Genomic DNA, 21,312 nt, shown 5'->3' on the forward strand with positions numbered 1-21,312 from the left:
CAGAAGACCACCAGTACTGTAGAAAAACTATTGCATGTAGCATTGTGGCTCTGTTCAAAAACATTTAGGGTCTTCATCTTACACCATATCGTCCTAAACCATGTCACAATTGCGAGGGTAATGGTTGAACTATGATAACCCCAGGTAAGTTAATACACCAAAACCTCTCGCAGTGCTCGAGCGTCTTCTGGCTTATGATACTCAGAGTGTAATATTGCTGTGAATCCTAGAAATAAATGATGTTCAACCGTAATACCGAGGCAAATCCAGCATCTTGTAAAACGTGAGATGTCCACTTGGTATACTTTTTCTTTTCATGTTAATGGAAGATATGTTTTAATTTTTTTTTTTTTTTAATTTTGTGCTTACATACAATGTTTGTCACCAATATGACAACCAGAAAAGCATAGTAGATATTAAGACCAATGTTCCCATACCCCTCATGTCCAAGAAGTAGCAATAACCATTGTATGACATGAATGGAGAAGCAAGTCTGTGGCTAGGAGAATGTCTTTGTCTCCATTAGTTGAGCACACTCCAAAGGCAAACAAGGATTAGCCCTCAAGAAGGAAAATTCAAGGCAGATATGGAACAATATCTGCTGTATGAATGTTTTTTTTTTTAATCACCGGTAGTAAGTAATGAGACATGTAGACAACCATAGGCCCTTAAATCAGAAGTTTGGCAGCAGTTTCTGGTCTACTGTAATAAAAATATCACTAAAAGGTATTCCTTAGGAGTTCTGACACACTGATAGCAGAAGATATAGATGTGGACAGCACTTGGCTAGCTTGTCCTCCTTTGTGCTTCCTCCAATGCTTGCAGTCTATGATGCAGGAGATTGTTCCATTGGCAGGAGGGGACGGGATACTGTGCTTTGTATTGTTCGACTCTTCAGTTCAGACACAGACACACAACAGGGCAGCACGAGTTGTTAACGTACAATGGGGAGATTAGATAGGGCAGAAGGAAATACAGGAAGAGGTAGAGGGGCTGCAGATAGAATGGCTGGTGAAGATGATGGCTCAAGTTTTGTTCTCGTCATAGATGTCAAGAGAGGGTTCAATAGTGGATAGCTCTGTTTCATAGCCAATGCTCCGTGGGGACAGCGAATTTCGATGAAAGAAGAGGCTACCTGTTATTAAAACACAGAGACAGATAGTGGTTAGATCGCAGTGTACAATCATTCTTAACATGGAAAAAAAAAAAAATTAAATAACCAATGATACAGTTGTGCTCAAAAGTTTGCATACCCTGGCAGAAATTGTGAAATTTTGGCATTGATATTGAAAATATGACTGATCATGCCAAAAAATGCTCTTTTATTGAAGGATGATGATCATATGAAGCCATTTATTATCAAATACTGTAGTTGTTTGGCTCCTTTTTAAATCATAATAACAGAAATCACCCAAATGGCCCGGATCAAAGGTTTACATACCCTGAAATGTTTGGCCTTGGTACAGACACACAAGGTGACACACACGGGTTAAAATGCCAATTAGAGGTTTATGTCCCACATATGTGGCTTTTTAAATTGCAATTAGTGTCCGTGTATAAATAGACAAACGAGTTTGTTAGCTCATATGTGGAAGCACTGACTAGGCTAGATACTGAGCCATGGGGATCAGAAAAGAACTGTGTGTCTGTACCAAGGCCAAAAATTCCAAGGTATGTAAACTTTTGATCATGGCCATTTGGGTGGTTTCTGTTATCATTATGATTTGAAAAGGAGCCAAACAACTATTTGATAATAAATGGCTTCATCCTTCAATAAAAGAGCATTTTTTGGTAGGATTAGTCATGTTTTCAATATCAGTGCCAGATTTTCACAATTTCTGCCAGGGTATGGAAGCTTTTGAGCACAACTGTATATATCATCACCCATAAAAACATAATATACAGTATATCGTGTCTGCTATTAGTTTGAAAGTAAATATCATGTGATTATAGTCATATTGGACTGGGATCCCCCTCCTTGTTACACAGTAAGGGGGCTCTTATCTCCAACAGCTCTCCATCCCATTGCTGCAAACTTTTTGAGCCACTGACATGGAACAAGAATACAAATTAGAAAATTGTTGAGAAGTCATAACTACTGACCTGCATACCTCAAGGCAATACTGGAAATATTGAAGACCCTGGATCAACATGTCAGACAACCATCATTTCAAAAGAGACCAGCAATCACAGACTCTATATTTTCTTGTACAAGTTTTCTTTTACAAAGGGTTATGCCAGATCTCCAAAAACCTTTCTGCACCCCATAAGAAGATCAGCTGAGCTAAGCACACATGTTTGATCAGTACATTGAGTGCTGCTAGGTCATGAATTAATGTTTGATTGTTCAATTTATGGATGCCTTTTCTTTAAGAAATAAATCCTACCATCCAGGCTTTTGAGATAGCTGGGCTGTGCGGTGTATTATTTGAGACTTTCATGGCCTTTTTTAAAAAGTTCTCTTGGCTGAAAGTGGCAACCCTGTTATTACACATGCTAGTGTCCAGGCTGACCTAAAGAAGGACAATTAAATAATTTCAAGACACTAATAATAAACCTCTAATACAGTGTTCTCCTTAGTCACATCACACTTTAAGGAATCTGGGTCTTGTCTACATGTCAGTGTCCCTGAAACCACATAGTGCAAGATAGATAATGCTACCCAGAGTAACCTATTACACTTTAGAATGTAAGGACAAATGTGATGGTAACTTGGGGGGAGATGTACAAATAGTTCTACCTACAAAAGGGTCAGCATGTCTTCCTGGATATATGAAAGAAGCTTATTTGTTCCAGATACTGGGGATTTAAAGTGCTCACAAAGTCCTGTGAATAAACATACAAAAGTCTAAAGGATGTGGGTTGGGAAGATAGAAATGGAAAAACCATTTTTAGGAACTGCTCTGTTTTACAGTCAGTCTAAAACTACAATTAGTACTGACACACTTTCGTACTGTGGGCTTGATTCACTATAAAAGTGCACATACAGTATGTCCAAAACTTTGACATGCAGTTTGTTAGTGAAGATAACACATCACCATGTGTTCAGTTTGTGTTGTTCTTGTTTGTGGCAGGTTCACTTTAAGCATTTCATATATACTGAGAGAGTATTACAAATCTCATCGTGAAAAATGGAGAATTACTACACAGGGAAGTGTGATGCCATTAAAGGGAACAAATAGGGATAGATGTCTGGAAGCTGCTACGGTCAAGGATGACCACTTGGCAGCCTACACCTTTGAAAGCAAGTCAACAATGGCAGCTTCTATATTTCTATACAACACAATCAATTTAAAGTGGACCTTCACCCTCTTGTACTACTTCCCTCACACTCCACCCCTCCTTCCATCCTCTATATGTATCACACTTTTTTTTTTTCTTTTTACTCCTTTTTTTAAGCAAAAATGCCCGGCCTCGCCTCTCCATGCACGTCATTCGCAGATACCACCTTAAGTTGAGCAGATTTGCTTTAGAGTATAAACTAAAGGAAAAATTTTTCCATTTTGGAAAAAGTAGAGAATGGAACACCTTACGTTTTTATCGCTGTCTGATCCCCCTTTAGGGAGAGTCACCCTCTCTATTTGTCCTGTTTACCATTATCATTAAAAGTGAAAGTAAAAGAAAACCCAAGATTTTAGGTTGTCCCCCCAAAAAAAGTTCTAAATTTTCCAATGGGGTCCCCAAGAAATGCCCTTCATTTGCAGGGATTTTCACTCACTTCTTGTTTTGGCTATGGCACAGGACATGAAGGTAAATCTACCCAATGGGACACAGATGGCAAGAAATATACTGACAGTGGTTATGTCCCTCTCTATCAAAATGAAAAAAAAAAAAGTTTTGCCTTTTGTTCTAATTTAAATAAATATAACTTAAGTTGTATCTTCTCATGTTTTCTGCTGTTTTTTTTTTTTTGCAGATACACTTTAATGGTGTGAGTTCACTATCTGGAAGGATGTTATAGAGATCTGAATACCTTATACCCTACATATACAGTTAGGTCCATTTAGATGTGGACACAGGCACAATTTTAGTTTTTTTCAGGTATTTACCAAAACATATTGGACTCCAAATTGGAGGAAGGGTTTAGGAATTATAGCTCTTAAGAGTAACCACCTCTTTTTTTTTTTTTCTCCAGGGACCAAAAGTAATTGGACAATTGAATATAATCAGAAATAAAACGTTAATTTTTCAAAAAAATTTGAGAATCCATTACTGGCAATGACTGCCTGAAGTCTGGAACCCATGGACATTACCAAAGACTGGGTTTCCGCCTTTCTGATGCTTTGACAGGCTCAGACTGCAGCTGTCTTCAGTTGTTCTTTTTTGGGGTTCTTTCTGCCTTTAGTTTTACCTTCAGCAAGTGAAATACATGCTCAATTGGGTTGAGATCAGGTGATTGACTCGGCCATTGCAGAATATTCCACTTATTTTCCTTCAAAAGCTCCTGGGTTGCATATGTTTTGGTAAATACCAGAAAAAAACTAAAATTGTTCCTGTGTCCAAATATATATATGGACCTAACTGTATGACAAATCAGTTTATATTGTAAGCTTTTTTGACTAGTGTTTTTTCATAAACTATAATCCCATTGTTAAACCTGTAGAATATAAATAATATAATTCATTAATAATGATAAGGGTAATAGCAACACATACGGCATGGCTCAAATGATACTGTATGATAATAAAATATGCATGAAAAACTGACTGTAATAGTATGAATAATAGTGATACTACATCTACACTCACTGGCCAGTTTATTAACCATTTCCATACCGGGCACTTTTACCCCTTCCTGCCCAGGCCATTTTTCAGGTTTCAGCGCTCTCACACTAGAGCTTTCTTTTGGTGGTATTTAATCACCGCCGGGGTTTTTATTTTTTGCTAAATTAACATAAAAAGATCGAAAATTAAAAAAAAACAAAAAAACACGTTTTTGTTTCTGTTATAAAAGTTTGCAAATAAATAATTGTTCTTCAGAAATTTAGGCCAAGATGTATTCTACTACATGTCTTTGGTGAAAATAACCCAAATTAGGATGTATTTTTTGGTTTGTAGGAAAGTTGTAGAGTTCACAAACTATGGTAAAGATCTGAATATTGATCAATCCTGAAGTACTGACAGCCAATCTAATTTCTTGAGGTCCAAGAATGTCAGAATAGTACAGATATCCCCCAAATGACCCCTTTTTGCAAAGTAGACAGTCCGACGTACTTCATAGGAGGCATGGCGAGTTTTTTGAAGTTGTATTTTTTTTGTCATAATTTTTTGCAAAATGAAAAAATTAAAACATTTTCACGATTTGTTTTTACATATTGTCACCAGTGCAGTACAGTGTCATCATATAACTGGCATGGCGGTGACCAGGGACACTGACTGGTGCCAGTATGAAAAAAAATAAATATTTTTTTGATTTTTTTATTACATTTGTTTTCTTTTTTTCAAGATTTGTTTTCATATTTCACTATGTTCAAAGTAGTACAATGCTACCATAGTAACATTGTACTACTTTGGAGAAGTGATCAGTATTTTTTTTTTTTTACACAAATTTCTTTATAGCAAATAATTACTTTGCTATAAGCAAGCATTTACCTGAATGACATCGATTCATTCAGGGTTTTTGTTTTTTTTTTGTGCTTAGCTGTGATTTGGCCACAGCTAATCACATGACATGTGCATGTGATCGCTGTGACCATTCAGAGCTAGACACTAGTATACAATGGATGGCATGAATGAAGCCATCCATTGTATACAACTGTCATTTGACCTGCTGTGATTGGTCACAGCAGGGCACATGGTAGCGGCAACGGCGGCCGGTACTCAGATCTGTCATCGGCCGCAAAAACTGCGCATGTGCGGGAGTACGCCATATGGCTTCCACCCGGAAATCTACAGCCTTTTCCCGGCTGCCGGGCGGCTATTGGTTAAGTACACCTGTTCAATTGCTTGGTAACAGAAATTGCTAATCAGCCAATCACATAGCAGCAACTCAATGCATTTTGGCATGTAGACGTGGTGAAGACAACTTGCTGAAGTGCAAACCGAGCATCAGAATGGGAAAGAAAGGGGATTTAAGTGACTTTGAATGTGGCATGGTTGTTGGTGCCAGATGAGCTGGTCTGAGTATTTAAAAAACTGCTGATGTACTGGGATTTTCACACAAAAACATACCTAGGGTTTATAGAGAATGGTCCAAAAAAGAGAAAATATCCAGTGAGCAGCAGTTGTGTGGAGGAAAATGCCTTGTTGATGTCAGAGAAGAATGGGCAGATTGGTTCAGCTGCAAAAATTCAGATGGTAGGGTAGGAAATTGGCATAAACAACATGAAAGCATGAATCCATCCTGCCTTTTATCAACGGTTCAGGCTGGTGACAATGTTGTATTTGTGTGGGGGATATTTTCCTGGCACTAGCAAGATGTACCTAATAAAGTGGCCGATGAGTGTATATGGATGCTTTTTCCACTTTCAGACACTAGATGGTGCACAAATACAACTTAAAAAAAACAGGAGCCAGGCTACAGTGGATTCACATTTAATAAGCGGTACAATAAACAACATAACAGCGGGACTATTGATTGCTTTCTGTAGTAAGAACGGTATTATTATATTTTTTTAACGGATTCACTTAACATTCCAATACTGACACAAATATACACAGTAAGGGTCCATGCACACTAGGCAGCTGAAAAAATGCCAGAACTGCTGGAAGAAAAAAGCAGCAGAAAAAAAAAAACACTCCTATGGAGTGTACTGTGCACTTGTTTAGGCACAATTAGGTAAATTTTTATAAGCATTTTTCCCCAAAAGACTAGAAAACAAATTTACACTTAAAAAAGCTTGACGTGCCTAAATGCCGTGTTTAGGAGCGTCAAACTTTTTTTTTGGCAGAAAGCTCCTCTCAAAAACATACTTGTGCTGTTTGTTTTTTTTCCCAGCCTGTAAATGCTCCTCTACAAATGTGTCTGTAAATGCCCAAATGTGCATGGACACATAGGCTAACATAGAGTTTCTTCTACTGACTGAAAAAAAATGCCGAACGTCTGTACAAGCTGCACTTTTTATGCCTATGTATGACAAGTTCACCAAAGAAGTTCATGTGAACAAATGCACCAGGCTCAGTGTGCAAATGTGGTACATGTGTTTTGCAGCGATTTTCACACATTTTGTCATGTGACAAATGTCCCAAAATCGCACCGTGTTTCGGGTGCCATTAAGAAATAATGACACCACAAGCGTCTTACATGTTTTGCCTTGTTTCAAGTGGACCACATGTAAATGCAGCATTAATGGCAGCTGCACACTATCAAAAACCACTTGTGAAATAAAAGCTTACATGAGATTTTAGAAATTGAATTCATATAGAATATAATTTAAAGAGGAACTTCACCCTCTCAATCAACATTGACTTTTTTTTCATCCTTGTGCTGCTAGTATTAGTAAATATATAGGAAAGTATATCATATTTACTTGTTTTAGAGAGTTTTTTGTTTGTTTCTTTACATTTCTTCATTCACTTCCTGGTTTCTGGCCTAGGCAAATGTCATACATCCCAGAAGTCTTCAGGAGGGGAGGAGAGGTTTTCTCAGCTAAGCACTCCCACCTGCCTGCATGTCAGAGCTAAGGGCAGTTAGATTCCAGGAAGTATAAGCTGCCTTACTCATGATGGCCGTGACAAGAAATGCTGTGGGGTGTTTTCTAAGTGATTTCTCAACAAAATAAAGCATGGAGACATGGATGGATGGGCGAGTTTGCTTTGAATATTTTAAATGAATTAACCCTTTCTCTGCCAGAACTGGTTTTGCAAACATGTTCTGTGAAAGCAGACACCCTAGAGAATAAAATAGTGGTAATTCAAAAATTTATTTCACCATATTACTGCAAAGGTCTAAGAAATGCAAACTTTCAGTAAAAAACACACTAAAGTGAATTTAAGGCTAACCAATGCAATAAATTACCCACATTTTTGGTAAAATATAAAAGATGAGGTTGCACCGAGTAAATGGATAGCCAACATGTCAAACCTTAAATTTGCGTGCGCCCATGGCGACAAACTTAGTACCATATATTTTCTATAGGCGATGCTTCAAAAGCCCCTACAGATCATCAGTTTAGTGTTACGGAGGAGGTGTCGTGCTAGAATGATTGCTCTCACTCTGGTGTGCCGGCGATATGTAACATGTATCACCAACGTTTTCATGTGTATGTGCATGCATATATGTGGAGGTGGGGCTGAAAATTTTTTTTTGGGGGGGGGGGGAGGATGCTATGTGCTTGGGTGTAACTGTTTTTTTTTTTTTTGTAATCAAAAAATTTTTTTTTGCATCACGTAGAGGACACAATGCCCCCTATGTGATGATTTTTAGGAGACAAGTTGTGTTTTCAAAAACAAAAGCACTTTAACACGGAATGTATTTAGGGTATGGGATGGGAATATAAATCACTGTTAATAACACTGATGGGAACAAAGTTTTCCCCACCTAGGAAAGAAGACATATCAGGAAAATGGATAAAAGATAGAAATGCACAATTAAAGGATATTATGGAAAAAGAGGAAATATGCTCTTTTCAAGAATTGAAATATAAAAAGGAATTATTTCTTAGATTAGATATTACCAATTAAGGCACATTACTGTTCTTACTGGTTGTGGACATCCTACTGCAGAGGATCTGTATCCATTTGAATAGATGTTGAGTTCAGGTTCTTTACAGACACATGGTGCTTCTTGTATATACAAGGTACTTACTAAAATATCCAGACCTATTTCTCCACCGTTTTTAGAGAAATGGGAGAAGGAGCTTGGAACACAATTGAATGAACAGCAAAAAGGAAAAATATTTAAATTAATACATGGGGAGGTTGATATGAATGTAATGGAAATGCATTATAAGTGTTTGACAAGATGGTATATTACACCTAGTGTGGCACATAAGCAACAAGTAGAGAATCCACCTTTATATTGGAGAGGGCGTGGGATAAAGGGAACTATAGCACATATAAGGTGGGAATGCCCCAAGATACAGGAGTTTTGGCAGGAAATAGTACATAATACAGGAGATCTAGGGAGTTAGCATTGTAAAAGACCTGTGGCTTTATTTATTCCATAATACTGAGTTTACAGTAAAATAATATAAGAATATATTTCATCTAATAAATGCGCAAAAGGGTTGATCCCTAAATTCTGGCATGCTCAGGAGATCCCTAAGGTAAAAGGATACATAGGGTAGAACATATTTACAGGATGGAGGAATTACATCATATTGGCGAAGATAAAATGGGAAAATGTATAAAAACACGGGAAAGATGGTGTGATTTTAAAACCTCAATGAGATATGCAGAAGATATATAGATGAGATAAGATCGGAAGAGGGAAACATAAATGGAGAAGATGAGGGAATGATGGTTTAATTAGGAAGGAAAAAGGAAATGAAGAATGAGATGAGCAGGGAGAAGGAAAGTAGAAGTAGAATTAGAGGAGTAAGAAGAGAAAGGAAAAGAGAGGGAAAGATTGGTGTTTTGGTGGGTGGGGGGAAGGAATATGTAAATGTATGCATTGTAAAATTGTGTCTTATGAAATGATATATTACTGAGTTTTTTTTGTAAATTGAAATGAATAAAAATATAATTTAAAAAAAAAGGAGACAAGTTTATGAGACATTCAGTTTCTAAAAGACCCTGCACCTCTCCTCTGTGAATGTATTGTATGTATGTATTATTGCAATTCAGATCGCATTGCAATAAATTCCTCCCCAGCTATTCTAGGCAGGGAAAGTGACAAGGTGACCCGGAGGTCATACACGTTGCTTTTAGGATCATAAAAAGAAGGGGAGGAGAGCGGACACACTCCACCCACTGGCACCCACCATGTTAGCCCTGGGCCCACAGATGGGCAAGCGGAGCCTGGAATACATTGCAGAGGCACAGTTACTAGGGTGTCTGGAAGCAATCAGGCGGCAGCGCAGCCACCCTCCTGCCTCCACCTGACAGGCAAGAGTTTGCTTGTCAGTTTTATATGCAATCTCGGTGGCTGCAGCTACCATATTGTGTGTAAACCACCACCCTTCCCCCGCTGTCAGGTCCATAGGACAAATGGACCTGGCAGCGAAAGGATAAAATAGCGTTTTTGGTTGTGGTGCTCAAATACAGTGTAGTTCCATTTTGATATTTTCAGAAGCCATTAAAGCTTCCTTTGCTGAAATACCCTACCTCCCCTCCACTGCAATACCGTATTACAGGTCAGTATTCCAGACCACTACAATGCTGTACGATGCACATACAGAGGTCATCCTGATTATATGAAGAAGGCTTCATGATGCGCCATCTGTTTCAATTCACCAGAATGACATGATTCAATTTGTAGTTTTATTCCTTTTTCTCTCTCTCTCTACGTAGGCCACTTGATATCTAAATGCTATTATGCGGATTACAGAACAATAACAACAACATGAAATTGCACTGGATACAAAAAGCATAAGGCTAAGCTCTCCATTGTAGTATAATGAGCTAAAAATTAGCTTCCATTATCCTTCCTGACCTGGTTTGGGGAGTAGACAGCTACATGCTAATATACAACATGACTGAGCTTTGGACTGGTTTTTGTTGTCAAAAGAGAAATATGCTGTCATTACCAACTGCATTGTGAAGATGCTAGTTCCCTGGCTGTTGATTCTTTGGCTTTTCTACCTTCTACATCATTGACTCCACAGCAAGTCAGAACTCCTGATATACAGTTGTGTTCAAAATAATAGCAGTGTGTTGAAAAAAGTGAATAAAGCTCAAAATCCTTCTAATAGCTTTTATTTCCATACACACAAATGCATTGGGAACACTACACATTCTATTCCAAATCAAAACATGAAGAAAAATATATCAAATTTGTGTTGTTCCTCTAAAAAAAATAGAAGAAAAGTGAATATTAGACTGTTCAAAAAAAATAGCAGTGTTTGTATTCTTCTTTACAAACTTAAACATTCACTATATAAACTGAAAAATGTTTGAAGATTTTGCTTTCCTTTGAATCACTTAATTAATATTTAGTTGTATAATCACTGTTTCTGAGAACTGCTGTACATCTGTGTTGCATGGAGTCAACCAACTTCTGGCACCTGTGAACAGGTATTCCAGCCAAGGATGATTGGACTACATTCCACAGTTCTTCTCTATTTCTTGGTTTTGCCTCAGAAACTGCATTTTTGATGTCACCCCACAAAGTTTTCTATTGGATTAAGATCCCGGGATTGGGCTGGCCACTCCATAACATCAATCTTGTTGGTCTGGAACCAAGATGTTGCACGTTTACTGGTGTGTTTGGGGTCGTTGTCTTGTTGGAACCCCCATTTCAAGGGCATTTCCTCTTCAGCATGAGGCAGCATGACCTCTTCAAGTATTCTGATGTATTCAAACTGATCCATGATCCCTGGTATGCGATAAATAGGCCCAACACCGTAGTATGAGAAACATCCCCATGATGCTTGCGCAATCATGCTTCACTGTCTTCACAGTGTACTGTGGCTTGAATTCAGTGTTTGGGGGTCATCTGAAAAAACCATCTCCGGCCACTAGACCCAAAAAGAACAATCTTACTTTCATCAGTCCACAAAATATTGCACCATTTCTCTTTAGGCCAGTCAATGTGCTCTTTGGCAAATTGTAACCTCTTCAGCACAAGTCTTTTTTTTCCAACAGTGGGACTTTGCGGGGGCTTCTTGCAGATAGCTTGGCTTCACATAGGCGTCTTCTAATTGTAACAGTACTCACAGGTAACTTTAGACCTTCTTTGATCTTCCTGGAGCTGATTGTTGGCTGAGTCCTTGCCATTTTGGCTATTCTTCTATCCATTGGAATGGAAGTTTTTCGCTTTCTTCCATGTCTTTCAGGTTTTGGTTGCAATTTTAAAGCATTTGCGATCATTTTAGCTGAGCAGCCTATCATTTTCTGCACTTCTCTATATGTTTTCCCCTCTCCAATCAACTTTTTAATCAAGGTACGCAGTTCTTCTGAACAATGTCTTGAACGACCCATTTTCCTCAGAATTCCAGAGAGAAATGCACTGTAACCGGCTTCCTTAAAAAAGGGCAATAATTGCCACCTGTTTTTCAAAGAATGAATGACCTCACTAATAGAACACCACACTGCTATTATTTTGAACATGCCCCTTTCAATTAGTGATTCAGTTACACAGAATCAGCAGCATGTATGTCATGACTGTTGGGTCTGTTGGATTTCTATTACTCTACTACACCTGCTAGTAAATTATTTGCCATGTAGAAATATCATTTCTACCAAAAACAGTGATTGATCAGGTTAGTGATGTCTGACTGCTATTATTTTGAACACAACTGTACATACTTTTGACTCTGATTAATATTGTGAAGCCTGTGTAAATTATGAGCATGACTGCCAAGGAAATTGCATGTTTTGAGAAGGTCAGCATTGGTGGTCTCCAAACCTGTGTCAGGGAAAGTTTCCTTTAAAACAATTAACGTGATAAACTCTGGTTAAAAAAAAAATAATCTATTTAAGTATGTATTCTTAAAAACACCTTCAGTTGTTGTTAGCCTCTTCTAAATCTCCACAGTCTGTTCTCCATGGTCCCACTGTATGTAAGAACGTAGCCACCCCTCTAGATGGACTAGGGACTATGGGATTTGCAGTTTGTATAGAGCAGCGCACATGACCGCACCTAGCAGGCACTGCTTGTTCCAAACAAATGGAAGTTAGGGGGAAAAGCAGAGGTCACAGAGGACACTACAATGAGGCAATGAAAATAATTAATGAAAATTAGATTACAGGACCATTAAATAGTGGATGTGTATGGATTATTTGTGGAAAGTTAAGCTGGCCATAGATGGAGCGATTTGCTTTCTTGCAACCATGGGTTGTAGGACAGAAAGTTGCTTGATTCCCCCATCAACCCAGTCTACGTTAATGGGGGAATCCCTCCCGTGGAGCCATTGTGTTCTCCCAGCGGGAAGAGCCGTCCCCTCCAGAACACAGTAATCACTTCTAGCAGCTATAATAGAGGCTGGCAATAATCGCATGTAAAATCCGACAGGCTGGTTGTGCCCACACATGGTTTGAATCTCGGCCAGTCCCTGCTGAACCAGACGAGATTCAAACCGCTTAAGGATATTGTTTACGATTACATTAACCACCTGTAGACTGCTCACAGTAAATATACTGCGAGCGTGTAGCAGGAACAGGCATGATCATGTACATGTCCGTGATCGGCCTTCCTCCAGGTTTGGGGCGTGCATATGCATGTCCCCTGCTGATCTGTGCTGTGAATGGACACAGCACGAGTTTGGCTAATTTTATTGTATATATTTTATAACAATATTTTTTTTTTACTAAAATTTTCGGTCTTTTTTAATAAATGATAAAACACACAATGATGATCAAATACAGTCAAGTCCATAAATATTGGGACATCGTCCTTTACATTGGTGACTCCATACCATTGGATGTGAGTGGGAACTGCCCTTTAATTCATGATCATTGTAGGCTGGTATTCAATCGGCCACTGCTTACTGCTCAAGAATCCCTGGCAACCTCTAGAAGAACCCTAGGGTTCCACAGAACCCTGGTTGATGAAGGCTTGATTAGATGCAAAGAATTGACATAAAAAAAATAACCTGAGATTTTAGTGCAGCATTTGCCAGGGATTCTTGAGCTGTAAGCAGTGGCTGATTGATTACCAGTCTACAATGATCATGAATTAAAGGGCAGTTCCCACTCACATCCAATGGTATGGAGTCACCAATGTAAAGGAGTTCTCCCTAGTGGCCACCAACGTGTGTGTGCGGGAGGGCATTTTTCCACTGACAACTAGGACAAAGGGATACTACGATTTTTACAGCTTGCATTTTTTCCTGGCCATTATGATTTGTTTCATTTAATTATTATTGCCGCATATAGAAGAGGGGGTGTTGTAATATAATCCGCTCTGGGTGCCAAATACTCTAGTTATGCCATTTTCTTTGGTTTAAAATTATTCTATAACTAATCATGCCAATGTACTATGATCTGTAGATGTAATATTTTTTAGGCAGGGATTTCCTGACAAAGAATGAGTCTCTTTTTTTTTTTTAATTTGAGGCTACTTTTTCCCTATAAGATGTTTTATTATGATCACCAGACAGTACAACTATAAACACGGTTTTATCATTATAGTGAATGTACAATTGGATGGAAGGATTTGTGAGGAGATACATCTGTAAAGAAGCAAAGAAGGAGAGAAAGACAAGGAACAAAACAGGAATTGAGAGGGTAGCCCTGACGCATCTAGACCAAGGCCATGGATGGACATCTACCTCTCCATTCTCTCCAGCCAGTAGTTACAGTATGGAAATTTAGGCTGGTAAAACCACATCTTCCAAAACTCAATTCAGTCAGTGCTCATGAGAAAAAAGTTTTGTAGATCGGGTAGTTGTCCAGAGGTGGGTACAGCATGCTCAAGTAGCAGTGAATCTAGATAGTTTGTCTCTTGAGATGTGTATTATTTCTTCCATTTCAGCAATACTATTGATTTTTCAGATCCATTCTTTCATGGAGAGGTCACAGTTCAATCCCCAGTGTATTGGAACACAAAGCTTTGCAGCATTTTTCATTTGCATAGTGAGAGATTTATAATAGAGTTTGTCGGAAACTGAAGTGTGATGTAAAAGATTGGTTGCAGGTGAGTAGTCCACTGGGATAGTGGACACTTTCATACCTGCCTTCCAGTATGGCTGAACATCAGGGGAGGACCACCAGATTTTAAGTAGAGAGACATCTTTCTGATTGCTTCTACAGCACCATTGAGAGATTGATGGGCACATTTTATGGAGCAGCATGGGCGTTCTGTACCATCGCGTTCTGAGTTTTTACCCAATCTCTTGAACTGTTAATTTCAGGGAGCCTGTGTGGAGTCTATAGTGGACCAGTCCTTCTCCAAAAGATCAGTCCCAAGGTAAGTTGCCCAAGCATTACTGGCTGGGCATTGCTGAGCACAATGATCCTTGATTTGGAGTTTATATGTAGCTGAGATGAGATGTTGCTGAGGGTTTTTTTACCAAGCAGAGAGATTAAAATGCAGTGAGAGCATGTGAGTAGGACAGACAAATTTTCAGGGCCATTAAGAAATGGAAAATTTGAAGGTATATTTGGAAGGATTTTGTGTTCAAAAGAGCAGAAACGGTGGCCCGGTCAAGGAAGCACTCCTGGTGAAAGAAATGTGTTGCGAGTATCGACTTATATGGCTATTCCACTGTAACAAAATGAAGTATGCATACCAGGGAGGAATGCTGGATTGAACCTAATTGGTGTGAGAGGGCTAGTTGATAAAGAAAGTGAGGACATTTTACAGCTCGCATCAAGGACACAGAGTGTAGCACCTATTGTTTAGAGCTCCTTTAAAGAGGATGGTACCACACACCCTGAGATCCATGGGGTATCCACTAGTGACAAAAAGTAAACAAAGCCTCCAAAGGACACCCAGCCTTTGGTGAAGCTTCCAGCCTACTACCCTGGAGAGATGACATGCCCTGTAGTATATCCTAAGATCTAGCAGGCCAATACCCGGCTTCAATTTTGGAAGTATTAGTTGAGACCAGCCAATCCTAGGTCTTTTTCCATGCCACGGGAAATTCAAGCACATGGCCTTATGTTTTACATCCTAAAGAAGGGGGCTGAAATAGCAATGGAAATCATCTGTAACTTATACAAGAAATGTGGAAGGATTGACTAGGAGACTTACAGGGAAAAAAAAACAAACCTGTGTAACACTAAGATAAGACACATTTGGCTTTACATAAACAATCAAGACATTTCCATGTTTGCAATTGTTAAGGCATATCTAAATCTAAAAGCAAAAACCTAAAGCCCATTTACACTATTATACTGTGGTTACCACAACACACAGTAACGCGCATTGGTGCAATGTGGTGACATTTTTTCGGAAAAACACCCCAAAACACCTTGACAGTGGGCATACTTTGTAGTGCAGCACATGGAAACACCAACTTGAGATAGGGAGCAGTGTGCTGCTAAAAAGCACCACTTTTTGGATGCGTTTTGGTGTGCCAGGCAAACCACGCAAATTAATGTTTTTAGATGTGTTAAAATACACTTTAAAGCTATGAAGCACAATGTGCCTGCTTACATAAGTGCTTGAAGCTCAACCAGAGAATCATGAGGAAAAGAGGATATCTTTTTCACTAGTGATTTAATTTTTCCTTTTTTTCCCCCCAACTCCATGGGGGGGGGGGGGGGTTACCGGCTGTATTTCTGCTTCCCCTACCAGTGACATCAAGGACAGCTCAGGAGAAGGAATGTTTTCAAAGTTATTTTAATCAGCATACTGCCTATGATTTTTTTTTTTATCAGCACATAAAATGATTTTTATTGAGGGTGCACAAGCACTATAAACGGTCTACTGTCTTTGTTTTAGAGGAAATCTGTACTGGAATATTACAGTATTTTCAGGGGCGGTTACGAGCAGTTCCCTCTAAAACTCAAGGAAGCTGCAAAGCTTTATTGAATGATTATAGTGTAACGACATCTGAAATACAGGACCAGTTTATGGGTCCCTTAGGGTTGGTTTGAGAACCACTGTGTTATGTGGTCAGGTTAACATGCATATAGTGCTCAGTGGATCGCAACACTGGCAGTCAATAAACACAGCTATAAAAATATAAAGTATTAATTTTTGTAGATATTGTGATCTTGAACCACACTGTAAAGTATATATAGTATTCCATTGGTACCTGTGCTAGTCAGAGCTAGGAAAGTGCCAAAACTTGCAAGCATCATAGGCCAACCTGTGGCACCTTTGTCCACATGTCCAGATATAAAAGAGTGCCAGAAATGTGCCACTTGTGTGTTCCTGCAGCATTCTTAAAAAGGATAAGTTCACCTTTGGGAAGATATTACATGTTCCACCTGTTGCGCACCCCCTGACAGATAATACGGGGACAAGTTTCCCTGTACTGTCAGATTTGAAAACAGAATAGCTGTACGGGGCTCCGCCCACACAGCCATGTCATTCATTCACAGACTTCCATGAACAAATGAACTGCAAGTCCCGACAGCCTTAGTGGCTGTGGGCTTGTAGTTTTCAATGAACTACTGCGGGGCTGTGGAACACCATGGTAGTTCATTGAAGCTTCCTGTCAGAATATCTGCTTGACCATACATCCCCTACGGCAAGCAGATATACTGACAGGACTGCAGGAGACCTGCATAGCATCAGTGATCTACTGATCACTGGTGCAATGCTTTCCAGGCTTCTTTGGACAAAAATAATAAATGCACATTTTTTTACTTGTAAAAAAATGTGCATTTTTTATTTTTGTCCAAAAGGTGAACTTATCCTTTAACACTAAAGACCCATATAAGAACCTTATGACTGTCCCTGTAAGGCCACCGAGGTGTTATTTTTAAAACTGGGTATTTCACTAATTCCAGTCTTCATAAAATTCCTAGAGTCTCAAAATAGGGAGAGGGGACAAGAAAAGAGAAATAATTTAATTTGTATGGCAAGTTTGGAATGTTAGGAGTCTTTTTGGTCCCTTATTCTATGGGTTCAGAAACCTATGGCCCTATGAATAGAGTAGCCATTCAATGGGAATTTCCCTCCTGACATAATATCCTGCATAGAAGAAAAGCAGTGTGCAGGTAGGTAGGGTCATTGTGAATACCAGAAGAATAAGTAGATCCAAGCACAAGGGAATTCCCAGGACAGCAGCTAGCTTAGAGACTAGCAGTCACCAGTAGGACTGAATGATTGGGCAGCTCCAGACCATAGGTATGAAGGTTCCATCCTCATACTCAGGGACGGTGCTTCCACTAGGCAAACAAGTGGCCGCCTAGGGCGCACTGCCACCTACGGACGCCTGGGAGCAGCACGGGCCAGCACTCTCTGTGTGGGAAGCCGCCACATCATGAATGATCTTCCAGATGAGAGGAGGGGCAACAGAGGGGAGAAAGAAAGGACACAGGAAGGTGTCTGGGGCCAGTGTAGCACCTGAGCTGCTGCTCCTTCCAGTGTTCCTCTCAGACTCAGCACCTTAATGCAAGCCAGCTGGTGGCTGCTGATCATTGTGGAGTTCCAGCCCTTCTCTTCCCATTCATCAGAGGAGGCAGAGCTGCGCCTGCAGAGGGAGGTAATGTCTCGTATCTGTGTGAGTGTGACTCAGCTGGCCATCCATCACATGTGCAATGGGTCAGTGAGTGATAACATCATCACGGTCCCAAAGCTTGCTCTTCTAGTGCCTGCTGGTCTGTGTCAGTGTTTGTGGTGGTGTGTTGTGTCAGATCTGTCACTGTGTGGGATCGCTCAGTTCAGGTGTTGTGTGTGTGTGTGTGTGGGCTGGGCTGCCTGCTGTCACAGCGTTTTATCTCCCCCCATTGCCTAGAGAATTCGAGCCTGGGATGAGTGAGTGAATCCATCATCCTCCACTCACTGCAACTGTCACCCTACCACTGCCAACCACAGATAAAATCAGTGTCACGGATGGACTGTGTCTTCAATTGGTGCTGGTGGCATCTTATGGCACTTATTTTTTAATATTAAAAGAAAGTTTGCAGTTTCATGTTTTGTGGATGTAATATTTTTACTTTTTTTTGGGGGGGGGGGCTTAAGTAGCTGGTCTTGCCTAGGGCGTAAAATAGTCTAGCACTAGCCCTGATTATACTGGCACTTGTTACTAGTAGTTGCTATATCACGGCTAACAAGGGTGGTGTAGTAAATTCTGTGCGGGGATTTTAGGTAAATTAACTTACCACTGGCCAAAATCATACATGAGGTGTATTGTGATATTCTCTACTGCCAGTCATTATATGTACATTTGTTTTATTGCAAGCAATGTAAGTACTAGATTTTTATCAGCCTTTTGTAATCCCCTGTACAGCAGAGCTCAAACTCTGAGAGGGCATCATAAGGGGCCGGTTAGTTACCGAAAACAAAAGGAAAGAACTGAATGACAGAGAGATGAGCACATCAGTCACCTAAATCTCCATTACCTGTCCATGCTCAGGTTGAGGAAGGTTGGCTTTAGTGTTACTTAAAGTGGTTGTAAAGGCTCAAGGTATCTTACTTTCCTGCATTCTATGCAGAAAGGTGAAAAACTTTTTTCTGTGCAGCATCCCCCCCCCCCCCACAATACTCACCTAAGCCCCCTCTCGATCCAGCGATATGCACTGGAGTCTTGGCTATTAATCCTTCGCCTCACTTGCTGAGCCAATGAGAAGAGAGAGGTTGTGGGGTCAAGCTATGGCTCCGTGTGTGAATGGACGCACAGAGCAGTGGCTTGGGTAACGCGCCTGCTTCAGTGCCCTCATAGCAAGCTGCTTGCTGTGGGGGCACCCGACAGGAGGGAGGGGCCAAGAGCGCTGGTGGAGGACCTGAGAAGAGGAGGATCCAGGCTGCTCTGTGCAAAACCACTACACAGAGCAGGTAAGTATAGACATGTTGTTATTTTATTTTATTTTTCCATGTAAGCCTTTAGTATCACTTTATCTTTCGATAAGAAAATGTGGGACTGATGCCCTGTTATACAGGGCTGTGCTATGTGGCATAGCTGTGCAACTCTCTTGACTGGATGGAGAGAAAACTAAATCACTTAGCAGGTAACAGCTTTTCACATATGTATTTCAGATGTGTGGTTAGCGGTTTGCTTAGAGTTCATCTTAAAGCGATAGTATACTTAATTTTTGCAAAACTTGCTGACAGGCAGGGTATTTATGTTAGAAGACACCCTATCGGTCTCTTCTGTCATAAATTCTCCCTCATGCCTGACAGCTGTCATGTACACTGAGCTGCCAATGCTCAGCACAGTGAACATTTATGGCCCCAGATCTGTGCCGCAGCGATGTGATTCCTGTACCCATGCACGGGAGTGATATAATCGTGGCCTGGCCATTCAAAGGGCTGAAGGTTTGGAACCCCGGAGGAAGACTGGGTGAAGACGGAAGCACCAGGGGCCCGCCGGATCGATCACACCACAGCGGTGAAGGTAGAGTTTTAAAGGTAAGTGCTGTGTATACTAGTACATTGTGGCATAACCCACCTGGCAGACTCTAATAATTAAAGAAATTGCAGTGTTAACTACCGCTTTAACATTTAATACACAAAATATTCAATGCCAAAAAGGGCACCTAAACTTTTGCATGATTGTACCTCATGATCAAGGTTTTGTTATTCACTTCACAATCATGTAAAAGCAATGTACAATGTTTGCAATATACAGTCAGCAAGATAACAATCATCAGGGCAGGATGTAACATGTCAAGCAGTAATAAGTGGACTTTTAATCCCACTGAGGGGTCTCTCGTTACATTGAACACGGTTTGAGGAGATTGGGTTTCTCTTCCATCAGCAGCTGATTTGATCAGGATCTTAATGGAGCTCTTTGGTCTTTTGGTCTGAACAGCAAAGCTCGAGATTGCTCTGTTGTGCCATTAACCTCACATTACACAACCTGATAATAATAACCGCAGCTAAAATAATAAAGCCTGTGTATAGAGCTGGTGGTCCTCCTACAGTATTAGATATTCTGCTGAAGTGGACATGTCAACATAAATTACCATGTCTGATTACACAAAGGTAGGCAACAGAGCACGTAACAGTATTTCACCAAGAAATGCTTATATTCTTATGTATCAATTTTCTTTTACAAAAAGGTTATATGGATTTTCATTTAGAAGAAGTTAAAGCAATAGTAAAACATAACTCAGAACATTAGGGAACAACAGTAGTTTGTGTTATGTTAAAGACAGCTCTAGAAGTGTGGCTTTCCTTGTAAAGTAAGATGTAGACATTTAAGCCGGGATTCAATAACACTTCGCAGCATATTCATATAACTGGAGAGCCCAGATCCATTTGCCATGCTGGCTTCACTGATCTTTAGTCCTGTAGCTACTTCTCAAATTTAACATCCTTACCCCATATAACTTCCTTTGTACAGTAGTTATTAACTCCTGTACCAAGAACCCCCAACCCTTCAGTGAACGAATATTAGTTAAACTTATACTCAGGAGGGAAGTAAGAGATCATGCATAATCCAACTGACCTTGCACACTAGGTTCATGTGGCAGTAGGGGAGGACATGAGCAAACTGGCAGATGCTGCCACCACTGCAAAAGCAATCGTGACTAAGACAGCATTTCAAACATATCAGATTGACTGTTAACCCCGAACGGCAGGCCAACAATTGGGGTCATCTGCTAACATAAACAGACTCATCACTAGTCTGAAAGTTAAAGGGATAGTTTACCTTTACCAAAAAGGTGCCTTTGCAGATAAGGGGTGTCTGTAGATTAAAACAAACTGTGT

At 40.0% G+C, this 21,312-nt stretch overlaps 1 protein-coding gene across 2 annotated transcripts in view; it reads right to left on the reverse strand.

The window, feature by feature from the left end:
- Window positions 1-334: 334 nt before the first annotated feature.
- RNF130 (ring finger protein 130) overlaps window positions 335-21,312 on the reverse strand; it is a 465,054-nt gene continuing 444,076 nt past the window's right edge. For both annotated transcript variants that reach the window (XM_089670239.1, XM_089670240.1), the window contains one exon: window positions 335-1,135. In XM_089670239.1, coding sequence (XP_089526365.1) covers window positions 1,026-1,135 — 110 coding nt within the window. In that variant the 3' untranslated portion in view covers window positions 335-1,025. The remainder of the gene's footprint in view (window positions 1,136-21,312) is intronic.

The sequence above is a fragment of the Staurois parvus genome, unplaced genomic scaffold, assembly GCF_062004578.1.
Source record: "Staurois parvus isolate SC_StPar_1 unplaced genomic scaffold, SC_StPar_1.0 ptg000088l, whole genome shotgun sequence".
Classification (NCBI taxonomy): Eukaryota; Metazoa; Chordata; class Amphibia; order Anura; family Ranidae; genus Staurois; species Staurois parvus.